This window comes from Triturus cristatus, chromosome 5_2 (assembly GCF_964204655.1).
Source record: "Triturus cristatus chromosome 5_2, aTriCri1.1, whole genome shotgun sequence".
In the NCBI taxonomy this organism is placed as follows: Eukaryota; Metazoa; Chordata; class Amphibia; order Caudata; family Salamandridae; genus Triturus; species Triturus cristatus.
The window spans coordinates 724,731,434-724,748,334 of NC_140588.1; the positions used below are offsets into that span (position 1 = coordinate 724,731,434).

A 16,901-nucleotide genomic window follows, 5' to 3' on the forward strand; every position below is an offset into this window, starting at 1 on the left:
TCATTTGAAAACATCCCTATTGCTACTCTCTACAGATGGACACGTTGGTAACTGCCACTGCACAATTCAATATGTCATGCACAATTCAATTTAGCGGCTGGATGCCTTGTGGCAATCAGGTGCTTTGCAAATCTATAAAATAAATAAATACAATCTGCTACTTCAAGTAGCAACAGCTGTTGTCTGAATGAGTTCAGGGTTGGTGTAGTCTATTAATGAACATGGTACATGAATTTTCTACTGTACATTATAGAGTCATGCGTTTTTTCCTATTTGTTTCTTTTGTACATACCTTAAAATACATTTTAATTAATCTCCCCCCTTGAAATACTATTTTTTTAATTTTTTTTATTAGATCTTACATTTATATATGCAGCACAGCAGAAATAAAAAATGAATTACTTTTCCATCTGTATTTATATTCATTATCCATTTACGTATTTGCAGGCGATATATGTTTTAGCTTGCTGTCATTTTCGGTAAGAACCAGTTTGCTTGCCTCTCCTACTGATGATCAACTACATTGAATCACAACAAAGAAAGAGACAGTACAGGATCCTCTGGCATGCAACCATTGCCTACTGTAATTTATGGCTTTATTTAGGGGAGTGTGGTACCAAAATTTTGAATTTCAATTACTGACACGTAAAAATATTGTTACAAGAATATCGGCAAACATGATATCCTGAAGCCAAGTGTGTATATAGATTAGTATAGGTATGGTACCTTACAACACATATATTCTCAGAGCAAGTAGATGTGGAGCTTAGAATAGTTACATCTGTACTTACCAACATACCACATTGTGGTTTTCAATATTTTGGCCATGATATGTTAGCATGTTGAGATTTTGTATTTGATTTTCTGATACAGAAGCCAATACCTTAACTTTCAGTAGAGGATTTATCTCTATCTCCTAGAAGCAAACGATTTTCTATTAACAACCAACCACTGCACTACCACTGCCAAGGTGGACCTTGTCCAACGAATTCTCAAATGTAGTCAGCAGCACTTCCTCTCTAGAGCAGGAATGCCTTCATTTACTAAAATAAAATAATGCCACTCAATGAACAACAGGTTGTATAGCATTCACAAATCTGAACATTAAATGCTCTTTTTGTGGAGAAAAGTCAGTGCTTAATTTGAGCCGGTGCTTTCAGGTGCCCAGCACCGGCACTTAATTGGGTTCCGGTGCTCGCCACCATCACCTAATTGTCAACACCATACTTAGAGCAGTCCCTGCCCTTACAAAATATTTGTGCACCCATTCACAAAGGGGAAGGGGTCCCCTGGGGACCCCTTCCCGTTTGTGAGTGGCTTACCACCCTTGTGAGAAGGGTGGTAAACTGCAAATGTTTTGCGACCGCAATTGCAGTCACAAAACAATCATACATAGGTTATGGACTCGTTATTAGGAAGGGACGGCCTTGGCATGCCCCTGCCTAATAGCGAGTCGCTAACCACATTTTGCCAGTCACTAATTGGTTAGCGACTCGCAAAATAGGATTAGTATATTGGGCAGACTTTTTTGCGGTCGCAAAGGGGCCAAACTCTTTGTGACCACAAAACATGGTCGTACATCTGCCTCTATGTTACTAGATATCATCTTGTTGAGAGTGTGTTTTTCTCTGTCGGAAAGCTATAAAATGTGCCCTTTTTGGGAGGTGTGCCAGACTTTTTGCTTACTTTCTCGAAGGCAGACTCCATGTTGGTCTGTCTGCTGATTTATACCATGCAGTCTCTGCTCTAGTCTGCCCAGTTATTTATACTTAGACTTTCCTTGATTTGTAACCTAAGAAGATTTATGCCAGACATTTTGCTGAAGTATACTTTAGCTCTGGCTATTTACTTGCTTTGGAGGTTTACCATATATTGTTCCATTATTACCTCTCACAATTGTCATTACTTGGTCCATGATTGATGCTGATTTGAATCTAACAAACTAATTACTTTTTGTCTTGTGTAATAATTCTTAAATGTGCATAAACCTTTTTTGGTTTTGACTTTTACTAATGTCTCATGAAGGTTATCTTGTTAAGTGTATGTGATTTGTATAATTTGCATTGTAAACAATTGCAAGATTGTTAAATAAGCCACATCCAGTATGTAGCGCTAAAATGCACTATCACTCCTTTTGTGCTACTAGGCAACATGCATGCCCATGATGTTTAAAGGCATTTTAGAAAAAAAAAACTTAAATCAAATATAATATATTGATTACACAACTCAATCATTAGTTAGGCCCTTGTCAACCAGCTAAAACCTTTTTTATTATGTTTTAAATATGTAAGTGATATTGAAGCAGAAGTTGTATCTCAAAGTCTGAATTCATGCATGATATCCTATACAATTAAAAAGGATGATTGTGTAATTGAATATACATAGAAAAACAGCAGCATTGCAGGCAAAGCTTTTTGGGAGATCATAGACCAGAAAGTGCAAGTTATATAGACATTTTTCAATTACTGCATTTACTATTAACTGGTTAACTGCAATATTTTCTGGTCAATCACTTAAACGCCCTCACCCCCACCCCGAGAATCCTGTCACCACCCTGCCCGCGCGGAAAAGAATGTCCATGCCGTAATTCATGTTCACACATATCGTCCATTTTCTGATTCTTCTTCAATAACCTCTTCTGTTGCATCAGGATGAGGAAGCATAACGAAACAGGCAGAGGATGCTGGAATGTATTCTACACTTGGGGCCGTTTCAGCATCCCCAACTAGGAAGTACAGAAAAAAAGAGAATAATATTTGCAAAACATTATTAGTAAAGCATTAAATAACATTTTCACACTAGCATTTCCCTAAACCAGAAGAACCTAACCTCTAACCTTGGTCAATATTACATAAGAAACATTATTAGATTGTGATTCAGGGCTCATTAGCAGTGTGAGTAGTTGAGAACAAGTACCTTCATATATGTCAATTTTGTAAGCAGTCTCAGCTGAGGTCCACCATTACAAGAGTTTTCATTTATTCTGTTGTTTTTATAGAGTGTCTTTCCAGAGGAAGTGAAGATCATTCCAAATATACATGTTAACATGCAGCGTTCCCAAGGAATCTCAAATAAACTTTGGAACATATCGCAAACAGAGTAGACTGCTCAGACATCAATACATTGTTTAGCAGGTATGGGGAAATGCATATATCAAACAGGGAAGTAGGACTGGGGTGATACTCATGTAATTCACACAAACAAAATTGTGCAATAAAAAATGACTAATAACGCCATACTGAACTCAAAATATAAACTGTGAAGGATCAACCACTCTTTTAGAATCTCATATTTATATTTTAAGAGTATTAACATTACTCAATTCATTGTAATTTCTAATAGCATGATCTTTTATTATTCCATAGGAGACTATTTGGCACTGCATGTTTCCCAATTGCTCCCCCATCTCCGCATGTATAACAAAGATTATAGATATTATAAAAATGTTCCTCTGGACAGTGATTATCACATCTATGGGGAATTCTAGATGGCACAATGCCTATTTATTATATACAGATGTCAGCAAAAAAACATCTCAGTGGTTTGCAGAAAATCCAAAATGCTGGCATTTATCTGGCAACTGAGCAAGAAACATACTTTTTTGGACACAGGTAAAATTACACTGACGTGCCTTTGACTGATTTGAAATTCACTGTGCAACAATAAGATGATGTGTACTTTATAATGACATTGCAATGGCTCCAAAACAAAAAACAGTGTCTACATATATAGTCTTATTTTTTATAGAATGCTGCAGAATGGTTGTATGTATCAGGTATGGTCTATGAGGTATCCTCACAGCTTTATGAGCTCATTCAAAAATCTTTAACCCTTGCTATGGCAAATGTAATTCCTTTTTAGGATACCACTGGGTCCGAGGGATGCAATGCTTCTACGGTCCGATTTAAATGGCCTGGGGCCACATGTACGACAGATTTTAGCATTCGCAAGTATGGAATCGGTCCGTTTGCAACAGCTAAAGAGCCTTTTGCCATATACTAACACTATTTTGCAAGTCAGTAACCCATTACTGACTCTCAAAATAGGGTTTGCAAGTCGGTATTAGGAAGGCGCATGTCAAGGGCGTCCCTTCCTAATAGTCGCAGGGGGATGTACTAATGTTTTGTGACCATAATGCGGCTGCAAAACATTTGCAGTTTACTGCATACTTCAAGTAGATGGTAAGCCAGTCGCAAACAGGAATGGGTCCTCAGGGGACCCCATCCCCTTTGTGAATGGCAGCGAAAACGTTTTTTAAGAGCAAGTAGAGGCCCCAGGGACCACTGCCAATTCTTAAAATACTAAACTGAAATTTTTACTTTTATTTTTGAAACGCATCCCATTTTCCTATAAGAAAAACGGTCTGCTTTAAAAAAATAAATGCTTTATTGAAGAGCAAACTCAGACATGGTGGTCTGCTGTCCACAGCAGGCCACATCCCTGTGTTTTTTGTGATTCCCAATGGGTCACAAATTGCATCCTACCTAATGAATATTAATAGGGTAGGTCAATTGGAACCCCATTAGGGATCACTAAATGTGTTTGAGACACATTTGTACATCGCATTTTGCAAGTTCCTAATTGTGAGTAGAAAAAAATCGCAATTTTGAACTTGCTAAATGAATTGTTCCTACATGTGGCCCCAAATTCCCTCTTTTAGCACTTAACCCTCTCAGGATAATACAAGCAAATATTCACAGCATACTCCAGAACGCGGATGGCCTTATCAACTCATAATGCAGAGCAACAAGTTTAGATAGCAGTTAATAACTTGAATGTCAAGTCTGGGCTTTAAAAAATGTAAAAACTTAAAACAACATGAAAATACATGTACACTTACAATCAACAAAGAAACCCTGAAGATCCTGGCATAGAGCACTTTCTCATTAAGCGCTAGAAAACTATTCAACATTGAGGCATATATCAAATGTTATCCCATGGGAGATGCTTCAGATCAGTTGATGGGAAACAGGCAGAGATACAAGAACCGTTGTTATATTTTGATCTAGACAAATGTGATCCCCAAGGATGCTCCTAAATAAAAGAAAGTGTCATTAAAATACTGGGGAAAGCACATAGGGTTGTGCAGAAAACGAATAAGGGCTTGCCATCTCAAAGCCATGCAAAGGACTTTTGGCCTAACAGCACTCTAGTGGACTTGTGCCTAGAGAGGACTTGGGTCAAATTGTTGTACTATGAAAATCTTCTCACATTAACTTTTCCATTTACATGGGTCTCCCAGTTTGCAACTTTCTGGATTTAAGTATAAGAACAGTTTTAACCTTTCAAAATCAGTTGGCTCCTATTTTGAATAATAGTAGGCTTTTGAACTTTCTCCTTGGTCCTCATTTCATTACCATTGATATTTTATTTATGGGCTGTGTGCTTTGTCTACAGGATATTTTAAAAGCATATACCAGAGCATGTGTGATTAGAACCAAATCACCTACATCATTTGGGCCAGATTACGAGTTTGCTGGTGCGGCATCGGGCCCGCCCTGTCGCCTCACTGCCAAACCCGTGGTGAGGCTGCCTGCCATATTAGGAGTTTCCTCCTGTCTGGCGGACTGTTTTTGGGGTGTTCCGACGGTGGTGCCTGTAAACACAGGCACTTAAATGGGAACGCCAAAAGCAGTTCCTGCACGGTATGGAATGAAAAGTCCATGCCATGCAGGTACTGGTGTGCATGTGCACAGGGTTGCACATGTTGTGCATGCATCCACAGCGGGCAGAGGCACCAGGGTTTCCTCTCTGCCAGGCTTTACATGGAGGAGGAACCGCCATGAAAATCCTGGTGGAGAGGAAACTCCTAATATGCTTGGCAGGACTGAACCACCGTACCCTGGTAGTGTTGCCGTGGGGCTGTGGCAGTCCCACTGCCAATCTCGTAATGGGACAGTGGGGGGACTGCCGCCACGGCGACACCACGAGTCTGGCGGTCTGTGGACCACCAGACTTGTAATCAGCCTTACGTGCGGGGAAGGAGGAAGAGTGCAATAATACAAGAGACAGTGAGAGGGGGGCAGGAGGACAAGTAACACAAGGGTGGGGCAGGAGACGGAATGTAGACATGCACTCTTAAAGAATACATGTCGAAAAGTAAAATAAAAAAGTGGCTGCAGGAGCATGCGGCCAGTGAAAGGACACTGGCCCCAGAGAAACCTGTACTAGGTCCATGCTCTGCACAAGGGACCAACACTGGCAGTGCCTGGAGAAAGCACGAAGCAGCAGGTGGTTCTGACCAATAATAAGCAAGGAAACAAATGACATGAAAGCCACCAACAGGTAAGTAGTGGGCAGACTCTAAGCCTGTTTTTAGGCTTTGTTTTTTTATTAAAAATATATTTCACTGGCGCACATACACGTCAGGCGAAACCTAAAAACAGCACAAACTTGCAAGTTGACCATTGCACCGCATCAGAACCAACTGAGTTATTAAAAACCGACCTGTAGGATTTGACGCAAAGTCAGAAGAACCATAACCGCGTGGCTCTGTGGTGAAAGAGTATGTTAAGAGGAGCTAGACATAAACAAGGGTCACAGTGGTATTTTGCTTGTGGAACCTATGTGTGATATTTGTGATGTATGTTAAGTCACAAACCTGCTACTGTTAGCTTGGCCTGCAGTTTATTTCGTGTATGAATTGGTACTGGGGATGTTCCTCTTGTACAAAACCTATGCTAACGTCTGCTGGGTTGTACTGGGCACCGTGCAGCTTTTTCTGATATCAGTGCTGGTGAGAACATCTTCATTCAACAACACTCTGTAAATCCAAAACTGCACATTTTACTAGCCTTCATACAATGCAGCACTCCATTTGTTTCAGCTGCACTCTCTTACATGAAGGATAGTCAATTGAAGTCTTAGTTGATTGTTGATTAACCAATCCCAAAACAATAGCTGAGTTTGTTTTTTCAAATCCAATCTTGCAAATTGTCAGACAGTGGTGAAAGAGAGTTATTACCAATATCAATCAAGCTTACTGGTCTGTGGCAGAAGTGTTTTGTGATAGCAGCTGCTGGATTAATTAGAATCATCATTCTTCTGTATCATGATTCTGGGGAAATTGTTCCACATGCACGTTTTTTTAAAGCTGGTCCTACACGTTCAGAATGGAGGCCATTGAGTCCTGGAGCCTTATAATGTTCCAGGTGATCTACTGCTTTTCCATAGTCTGAAGTTAAACATCATTTTGGAAATTCTTCTACTTCAGTGACGTCATATAACGTTTTAGGTTTGGCTTGACTTTAGCTGACTCCAACCTATTGTGTACAATATATATAGAGTGGGCATTGGGTCAGCACCTTTCAGCCCTTAGCTTGTTTCGCTCTGCCCCCTGCATCCAAACCTTTAACACTTTAGCATTAGCAGTCCATCTCGGATCAGGACCAAGGAATGCTTCTCTCTCATGTCAAGTTAGTAGCTGTGATGAATGAATGATGCATGATTCCACCTCCGAGGAAGCACTTTCACTGCAATACATGAAGTGCATTGTTTCCCGAAAGTGGGCGGGATGTTTAATATGCAAATTATAGTTCTAATCTCCCTGATTGACACCTGCTATTATGCATAAACTGATTCTCTCAACTCATATGGGAGTACCACTTGGAAGTCCAATATGGCTGCCTTATTTAACCTTATGGTGGGTGTATGTATTCAGCCAGTCCTTTGCACATTTCTGTGCCGCTGCCATTGTTCGAAGTCCTAGTATTATTTTTTATATATTGAAAGCTGCTTCCCTGAACCTCCCTCCTTTCACCGCAGCTTTATTATTTCCTGCGGTACATGCCAGTTACAGGGGTTCTGCGGGTCCATGAAGTCTCCAGCTCCACCACATCACCATTTCGAATCCTTCCACCATTCTCTGTTGCAGTTGATTATGGCCACTTCACTGCAAATTCTTGCACTTTAAGGCAACTTTCAACAAACTAGAAGGACTGACAAATTTACTATTTTCACTCCAATCCAACTTTATTTGAGCAAGGGTTACTGAGATATTAAATACTAAATGAGCCGGACCAGACTCTGTCTCGCTTATTTAGAGTTCAATAACCCAGGGCTCCCTGTATTTTCCACCTCTGCCAGCAGCATTTGCCGCCACCAGCAGCTGGCAGACCTGGGAGCCCACATTTGGAGCGACATTCTGATGATGCAGAGATGCAGAGGAGAGAGCAGCGCAGAGCAGGGAATAGATTGGCAAAAAGCCTGGCAGGAAGTCGAGTGCGAAGAGACGGCACCAGCAATCCAGCACTCCGCTAGTCCCCCTACAGAGACCCTGAAGGCCCCAAAGTTCTCATCTGGTGGCGCAGTAATCAGGAATCCAGCAGCGAGCCACAAATCAGGACTGAACTGCAGGCCGAGCATTGGCATCCTGCACCCTGCTTCCTGCAGTCCCTTGCAGGATAAAGCAGGAGAAAAGAAAAACGCCGCCGCTCCTCTGCAGAGCCAACGGGACCAACAAGTGAACAGGTGCCGGCATGAGCTGAGAGCCGCATATCATGGCGTGAGGTGAGGTGAACAGCGCTTCCCACTCCCTGGCATTCTCCTGAGCATTCTACAGTGAGGTGCCCTCCCATCCATCCACTAACTCACCAGCCTGCAGCCTTGCCCAGGGAAGCTCGTGCACTGACAGCCTACTGCATTCCTGGCATCCACACAAGAGAAAGCAGGAAGCCGTGGCAGGATGAGGTGATTGAGCCAAGTCCATCAACCAGTTTGGTAGTCAAAAGCCATCAGGATTCCGGGCATGGTGGCCTGTTGAGTCTGCATCTCTCCCCCACTATCGATAGCCCCCATCTGCAGCCTCTACAATTTGCAAGTAGAGTTGGTTTGCAAAAGAGATAAGACAATCTGGCAACTGGGTCAAAAGAGCGAGTCCACCACCATATACTTGTTGACGCGTGGTGGGACATGGGTGGTGTAGAAGCAGCCAGCCTAGTGGTAGGTGCGGCTTGCACCCCAATTGCCCTAGCTCCAGCTTTACTTGCAAGCTCCCCAAGGTGGGTGCAGCCTAATTCGCCTGAATTCCCCAGATATACCATGCTATCCCCCCCCTAGGATGGCAAGGACCAAGGAAAACAAAAACCAAGGAAGGATTAAGGAAGCCTGGAAAGTCAGTAAAGAGGTGGTAGCTAGCGATGCTCATACCCTCTCCACCCTGACCAGGTGAATTTCCATCAAGGCCACCCAGGGTCTCCCCGTGTACATTCTGGTGTACATCCATGGGCTAAGAGAAGGTGGTGGAAGGTTCCACACCAGGCTACACCAAAAAGCACAGCATCGAGGCAAAACCTTAAATCACAAATCTTAACGCATTCCAGGAGAAAGGTTCAAAAGAGGAGAATGAAGTCAAGATAATACCGGCATTTGCCTCATAAAACCTGAAAATTTGCAAATCAGATGGATTCAACTTTGGGTAACAAAACTTCAAAGAATAAAAGAACAAAATCTCTCAAGGCAGGAGTCTCCTCGGGGCACATTCTCTTAACTTCACCAATAGTGACATTCTTTGAGAAAGCCAACCCAAATCTCTATTTGCATTTTTAAAGACCCCCATCTGTGAGAAAGTGCCTCTTTTGAAATGGTTAGCCCCCACTTTTTTACTTAGTTTTCTTGTCGTTTTTGATTGTATTGCACATATCCACCCTGTAAATCCTTGGTAAATGGTACCCTGGGTAACTAGAGCCCGAGAGCTGAAGAGGGTCCCCTGGGAACCCCCTCAGGAGGACCATGCCACTGCCCTGAAGTTTACATGGCATCCTGCTTGGGTGCCATGCCAGCCAGCACTGCCTGAAGGTATAGGTAAATCACCCCTCTAGCAGGCCTTTCAGCCCTAAGGCAGAGTGCACTATATCCCAGTTGTGGGCATATCTGCATGCCCCTACAAGTAAATTCTTAAATATTGTAAGTGCAAGTGAAGCCATGAAGATTACATGGGCTGGAAACCCAACAACTTGAGTTCCCCAGCACCATGATAGCTACACTGAAACCATGAGTGTATGGTCCCAAACGACTCCATGTAATAAATCCGTGAGGATTTATTACATGGAGTCGTTTGGGACTGATGCCAGTGTGAGATTTATGACACCATGTCCTCAGAGGACACCTCAGCGGTGCCCCCTAAAAACCTACTGCCCCTCATCACAGCATTTAGCCACATGGATAATAAAGGCTTCCACCCCACCTACCTCTCGACGTGCTCCTTTGTCCCCCTCCTTGATCTGGACGCGTCATAACTAATTTGTTTACTATTGTTTTTACTGTGTGTTCGACTGCCATACTGTGTGTTCGATGTTGGAAAGCACTCTGATACCTTCGGGTCTGGCCAGCGCTACATAAAACTCTTAAATAAATTAAAGAAAATGGTGTGGTCACTCACTGGCTTTAGGTAGCCTGCCACACACAGACATGTTTCTGGATCCCTGGGTGGAGAGTATCTGCTCTCTGGGACCAGAAACAATGCACATCTTGGGCAGAGGTAGCCCACCTCCTCCCCCAGCATGGACCCAGTGCTCGAAGGGGAAGCTTCAAAGGCCAGCCGCCTTTGTAATGCAACACCCAGCCTCTGCTGCTGACAGCAGATAGCGGCCCATGGTTTACACCACCATTTTGGGTGGGAAAATCAGTGAGAAAACTTAGAAAGAATCAGAGATGCACCCACCTTTGCCAACTCCACTCCTCAGGTGGAGGTGGCGAAGTTAAGCACACTTTTTTAGTTTCCTCCAGATGAGGGGACTCCTTCAATTAGGGCTAGAACTTTGCCCCCCCTCCCACAGGAGGTTGGCATAATAGAGGGTGAAGTCACCCCAGGTGAGGTTCCCATTGCCCCTACCTGTTACTCCCTTAAAACACCCCCTAAATCTAGTATTTAGGAGGCTCCCTCAGACCTTGACACTAGATCTGTGATGGCCTAAGAATTAAAAAGACATCCCTGCAGAGAAGCCTGAAGACGACGACTGCCTTGGCCCCAGCCCTACCAGCCTGTCTCCACTTTGACGATCCTGCGATCTGTCTTGCAGCCAGTGACGTCTGAAAACCCTGGGAGGACTAATGCTTTTGAAAAAGACTTGAATCTCCCATAGATAGCGGACATGTCCCAAAGAATCTAAACTCCTATTACCCCGGATCCCACTCTGCATCCGACGCCCAGGGCCCGAGTGGCTCACCTGTCCAGTGAAGTCTCCCCAGCAATCCTGACCTTGAATCCAGCATTGTTGACCTTTCCTGGCCTCTGTGATGGCACCTGCAGCCTCAATCCAGAGGCTTTCCCCGACCATGACAAGCTGCGGTAAGAAGACTCTGACGTTGAAAAGCACACCTGCACCCGAAGCCCCTGTGCCTTGGTGAGCTGAACCAATGGTGCCCCTATGACCCCCTACATCTCTAATTACATCTGCTGTTGTTGGTCCCCCTCCTGCAACCTCTGGTGCGACGCCTGCAGCCTGTTTGCTGAAGGCAGAAACCTAATTGAAAAGTTGTTGCCAAAAGCTTGGCCCCTGCAACTGATCCACTCACCTGCAAGCAGTATGGCTCCAAGTACCCCTAGTCTCGATTGAAACGCATTGGCCTGAACTCTGATTTTGAACTCTGCCCCCTGCTGCCCCTGTGCCGCTGATGGTGCAGTTTTGGTTCTCACCTGACCATTGCCCCTTGCTTACCTTGGGTCCGAAGTCTGAAATTGTAAGTGTTGTACTTACCTGTTAAACCTCAATATTGTTTTCCTCCATAGGATAACATTGAACTGCTCTGAAATTCCTCTAAGTGTCGATTTCTGAAGCTGAAAAGTATTTATATTTAAACACGTACGTACCTTATTGCGAAGATCTTGGTCTTAAAATAAGAGACAAACAAAGCTTATTTTTCTAAAATTGGTGTGGATCTCCTTTTGAGTCATGTGTCCATTATTGGTCAATGTTATGCAATAAATGTCTTACACTCCTCTGTGTTAGGCCTAAGGCTGCTCGACCGCACTACCACTAATAGAGCACTTTGGGTTTTACATTAAGCCCTGTACACTTTTGGGGAATCCCTGCACACTGTGCACGATATAACCACCTAGTGGCATACCATATACAGAGCCAGCTTCCTACACCATCCCAGCTATTTATGAAATACCCGAGGAAATACCGGATCTGTCGCATTCCATAACCCTACAAAAGATAGATAAAGGACCTGTAGATGAAGGATCAGAAAGGGAGGCACCTGGCTCACCAAGGCAAACAGGCCAAACGGTGACTTCTCATCCAAGCCCAATACAAAATTCCATCCAAACGTCCGTGGGTACTGTCGGGAGGTCCCCACACAGTTGCACAATTTGACTCCCATTCCCACTGCCACACTAGCTGAAGCTCCGGTTCCTGCACCAGACCAACCGCACTCCACCCCATGTACAGTCGGCAGAAAAAAATCTAGACCAAATTAACTGATGGAACACTTACCACACAGACACGACTGATGAGGAGGCCGAAGAAGAAGCAATAAATAGTTCCTAGTCATGTCCAATCTCCATCTCGAACAACATTGACTTAGTTCAGGCATTGGAGATCAGAACAATAATCCTAGCTAATTTCCAGGACCCCATAACTGGAACTTAAGCAATGAATCAATCAATCAATCAATCAATCAAATCTTTTGTAAAGCGCACTACTTACCCGTGAGGGTCTCATGGTGCTGGGGGTGGCGGGTGCTGCGACTGCTCGAAGAGCCAGGTCTTGAGTAGTCTTCTGAAAGTCAGTAGGTCTTGGGTCTTCTGTAGGTGGGTGGGGAGGGTGTTCCAGGTCTTGGAGGCGAAGTGGGAGAAGGATCTGCCGCCTGAGGTCGCTCTTTGGATGCGGGGGACTGCAGTGAGGGCGTGGCCGGTGGAGCGGAGCTGGCGGGTGGGGTTTTAGAAGCTGAGTCGTCTGTTTAGGTGCACTGGTCCGGTGTTGTGGAGTGCTTTGTGTGCGTGGGTGAGGAGCTTGAAGGTTATCCTCTTGTTGATGGGGAGCCAGTGTAGGTCTCTCAGGTGGGGTGTGATGTGGCTGCGGCGGGGGATGTCGAGGATCAGACGTGCGGAGGCGTTCTGGATGCAATGCAGCCGTCTCAGGTGTTTGGCCAAAGCTCCTGCGTAGAGTGCGTTTCCGTAGTCCAACCTGCTGCTGACGAGGGCCTGGGTGACCGTTCTTCTTGTTTCGGTGGGGATCCACTTGTAGATCCTGCGGAGCATGCGGAGGGTGTTGAAGCAGGAGGAGGAGACGGCGTTGATCTGTTTAGTCATGGAGAGGGTGGAGTCAAGCATGACCCCAAGATGGCGTTTGTTGTCAGTGGGTGTTGGGGCTGTTCCTAGTGCGGTCGGCCACCAAGAGTCGTCCCAGGCCGAGGGGGTGGAACCAAGGATGAGGACCTTCGTCTTATCCGAGTTCAGCGTCAGTTTGCTATTCCTCATCCACTCAGAGACGGGCTTCATTCCTTCGTGGAGGTTGGTTTTGGCGGTGTGAGGGTCTTTGGTGAGGGAGAGGATCAGCTGGGTGTCATCGGCGTAAGAGATGATGTTGCGGTTGTGCTGTCGGGTGACGTGGGCGAGAGGTGCCATGTAGATGTTGAACAGCGTTGGGCTGAAGGATGAGCCCTGGGGTATGCCGCAGATGATCTCGGTGGCATCGGAGCGGAAGGGGGGGAGGCGGACGCTCTGTGTTCTTCCGGAGAGGAAGGAGGTGGTCCAGTCCAGGGTCTTCTCTTGGATCCCGGCGTCGTGGAGGCGTGCTCGTAGTGTGCGGTGGCAGACCGTGTTGAAGGCGGCTGACAGGTCCAGGAGGATGAGGGCTGCTGTTTCTCCGTTGTCCAGCAGGGTCCTGATGTCATCGGTGTTGGCGATGAGGGCGGTTTCGGTGCTGTGGTTGCTGCGGAACCCAGACTGGGACGGGTCCAGGATGCTGTTCTCCTCGAGGTAGCGGGTCAGTTGTTTGTTGACGGTTCCCCAGGAACAGGAGTAGGGAGATGGGCCGGAAGTTCTTGAGGTCCTTAGGGTCGGCCTTGGGTTTCTTGAGTAAGGCGTTGATCTCGGCGTGCTTCCAGCTTTCCGGGAAGGTTGCTGTCTCGAAGGAGATGTTGATTACTTTCCCGGAGAAGGGGTGCGATGGCTGTGCTGGCTTTGTTGAAGATGTGGTGTGGGCATGGGTCTGACGGTGATCCGGAGTGGATGGTGTTCATGATCTTGTAGGTGTCATCGTCGTTGATGTTGGACCAGGAGAGCAGGTGGTTGGTGCGGGTGGTGGTCGAGGGGGCAGAGATCTCAGTGGTTGTCGGGCGTTCATGACGTTGAAGCTGTCGTGGATGTCGGCGATCTTGCGGAGGAAGAAGGTGGCCAGCGAATCGCACAGGTCTTGGGTCTTGCGATGGTGGGATGTCATTGGTGTTGGAGCTGAGGTTGGAGAGTTCCTTGACTATGTTGAAGAGCACTTTGCTGTTATGTGCGTTGTTGTCTAGGAGGTCTTTGAATGAGGCCCTTTTGGCGGATCTGATGAGGGGATGGTGTCTGCGGGTGGCACTCTTGTGGGCTGTGTAGCTGTCTGGTGTTTGTTCGCGGAGCCAGTTCTTCTCCAGTTTTCGGCATGTTCGTTTGGAGTCCTGGAGGTCTTCGGTGAACCAACTGGCTTTCTTGCTGGTGTGACTGTTACAGGGTGTCTTGAGCGGAGCGAGGGTGTTGGCGCAGTCGTAGATCCACTGTCTGAGGTTTTGAGCGGCGGTGTCGGGGTCGGAGGGGTCGGCGGGAGGGCTCTGGGCGAGGGCTGTGGTTAGCTGGTCATCGGTGACTTTGCTCCAGCAGCGGCGAGGCATCTGTTGGGTACGGTGGTGCGTGGTGGGCTTCCTGAAGGTGACGTGAATGCAGCGATGGTCGGTCCAGTGGAGTTCGGTGGTGTGGTTGACGTGGGGGCTTGCAGAGAAGATGGGTTCGAGCGTGTGGCCGGCGGCGTGGGTGGGTGTTGTGACGAGTTGTCTGAGTCCGAGGTTGTCGATCAGGGTGGTGGAGTTGGTGTCTTTGTTGTTTTTGAGGAGGAAGTTCAGGTCCCCGAGGAGGATGTAGTCCGTGGAGGTGAGGGCGTGTGTGCTGACTAAGTCGGCGATGGAGTCGGTGAACTATGGTCGGGGTCCGGGTGGTCTGTAGATGAGGGTTCCTCTGAGGGTGGTGTTGGGGTCGATGTGGATATGGAAGTGCAGGTGCTCAGCAGTGCAGAGGGTGTCATCGGTGTTGGTTGAGCCTCTGAGAGTGTTCCTGTGGACGATGGCGATACCTCCTCCTACTCCGTTGGTGCGATCCCTGCGGGTGATCTTGTAGCCTTCCAGGACGGCTACGGCGATGTCGGGTGTTGTGGGGGGGTTCAGCCAGGTCTCCGTTAGGAAGGCGACGTCTGGGGAAGTAGAGTCGAGTAGGTCCCAGAGTTCACCGGCGTGTTTGCGGGCGGAGCGGGTGTTGAGGAGGATGCATCTGAGGTAGTTTGGTTCTTTCCTGGGCAGTGGTTTGGTTGGCGGATGCTGGTGAAGCTGCAGTTCTGGCAGGAGAAGGGCACTTGGGTGCACTTCAGGGTGGCCCGGTAGCAGGTGTGATCTCGTCCGGGGTTGAGTGTGTGGAGGGTGCTGGCATCGTAGCGGATTCGGGCGTCGTGGCGTTCGCGGGGGCCAGCGTTTCTGGGGCTGGACACGGTCCAGGCACAGACGGGCGCAGACGGGCTTGCCTTAGGCACGCCTTCGGTGCGCCAGCGGCGTGGCTGCCATGTAACGGGAGGTGGGAGGGAGGAGCAGCTGGGAGGAGGGAGCGGGGAGGCAAATGGGTGGCGAGGGGGGCGGGCCGCAGCGGCGGGAAAGCGGGAGGAGAAGAACGGCGGAGGGAAACAGAAGGCAAGAGGGGTACAGTGGGGGAAAAAACGCTAAGAAACCACTAAGCAAACAAAACCAGGCACAGCATAGTTACAAAAAAAGCAAACACAGTACAATTACACAAGAAACATGAGCAGAGCCTACGGCGGGCCTTGAACGCAGTGACAGCGGCAGCAGCTGGGCTGGCGGCACTGGCGCAGTCAGGTGGAGCTGCATGGCATGGGGAGCGACCTGCCTGGAGGCAGGGTCAAGGGTCGCTCTCACTGCCGCGCATCGGCCGCCATATAAGGGGAGGTGGGAGGGAGGAGCAGCTGGGAGGCGGGAGCGGGGAGACGAATGGGCGGCGAAGGGGGCAGGGCTGCAGGGGATTCAGTGGCGGGAAAGCAGGAGGGAGAAGAACGGCAGAGGGAAACAGAAGGCAAGAGGGGTACAGTGGGGGAACAAGCGCTAAGAAACCACTAAGCAACAAAACCAGGCACAGTACAGTTACAAAAAAAAGCAAACACAGTACAATTACAATTACGCAAGAAAAACGAGCAGAGCCTATGCCGGGCCTTGAACACAGTCACAGTAGCAGAGGCTGGGCTTGGGGCACTGGCGCAGTCAGGTGGAGCTGCGCGGCGTGGGGAGCGACCTGCCTGGAGGCAGGGTCAAGGGCCGCTTGTGAATGTGAATGGCATAACACAAGGATGGTCATAAAACAAAAATGGTGGCATCAGCCCAGACCAAGCACAAAAAGCAATAGACAAAACAAACACAAATACAAATATGGCAAACAATAATACTAGCCAAGGAGTCCCAAAGGAAATGCATCAGATCATAAACCCAAAAAATTATAAGCCTTCAGAAAAGTCAGCGGATAACGGAAAAAAAATTGCCAATAAAAAGCTGTTAGAAATTGAGGTTTCTGGTTGGCAGAGTATGCACCCTGTCCAAGCAGGAACCTCAATTTCTAACATTGGTGACAGTGGTGGGATACCAGGGCCGTAGGGGGTTTATGTTTAGGTCTTTTTTAAGCACATTGCTGCCCTTGGGCTTCCCAGTGCTGA

General features: G+C 47.0%; 1 protein-coding gene across 1 annotated transcript in view; it reads right to left on the minus strand.

The window, feature by feature from the left end:
- Nucleotides 1-386: 386 nt before the first annotated feature.
- Nucleotides 387-16,901, minus strand: part of LOC146829181 (sodium/hydrogen exchanger 2-like) — a 615,451-nt gene continuing 598,936 nt past the window's right edge. Inside the window, exon 12 of the mRNA XM_085607826.1 lies at nt 387-2,725. Within this exon, the coding sequence (XP_085463952.1) occupies nt 2,595-2,725 (131 nt within the window). The 3' untranslated portion in view covers nt 387-2,594. The remainder of the gene's footprint in view (nt 2,726-16,901) is intronic.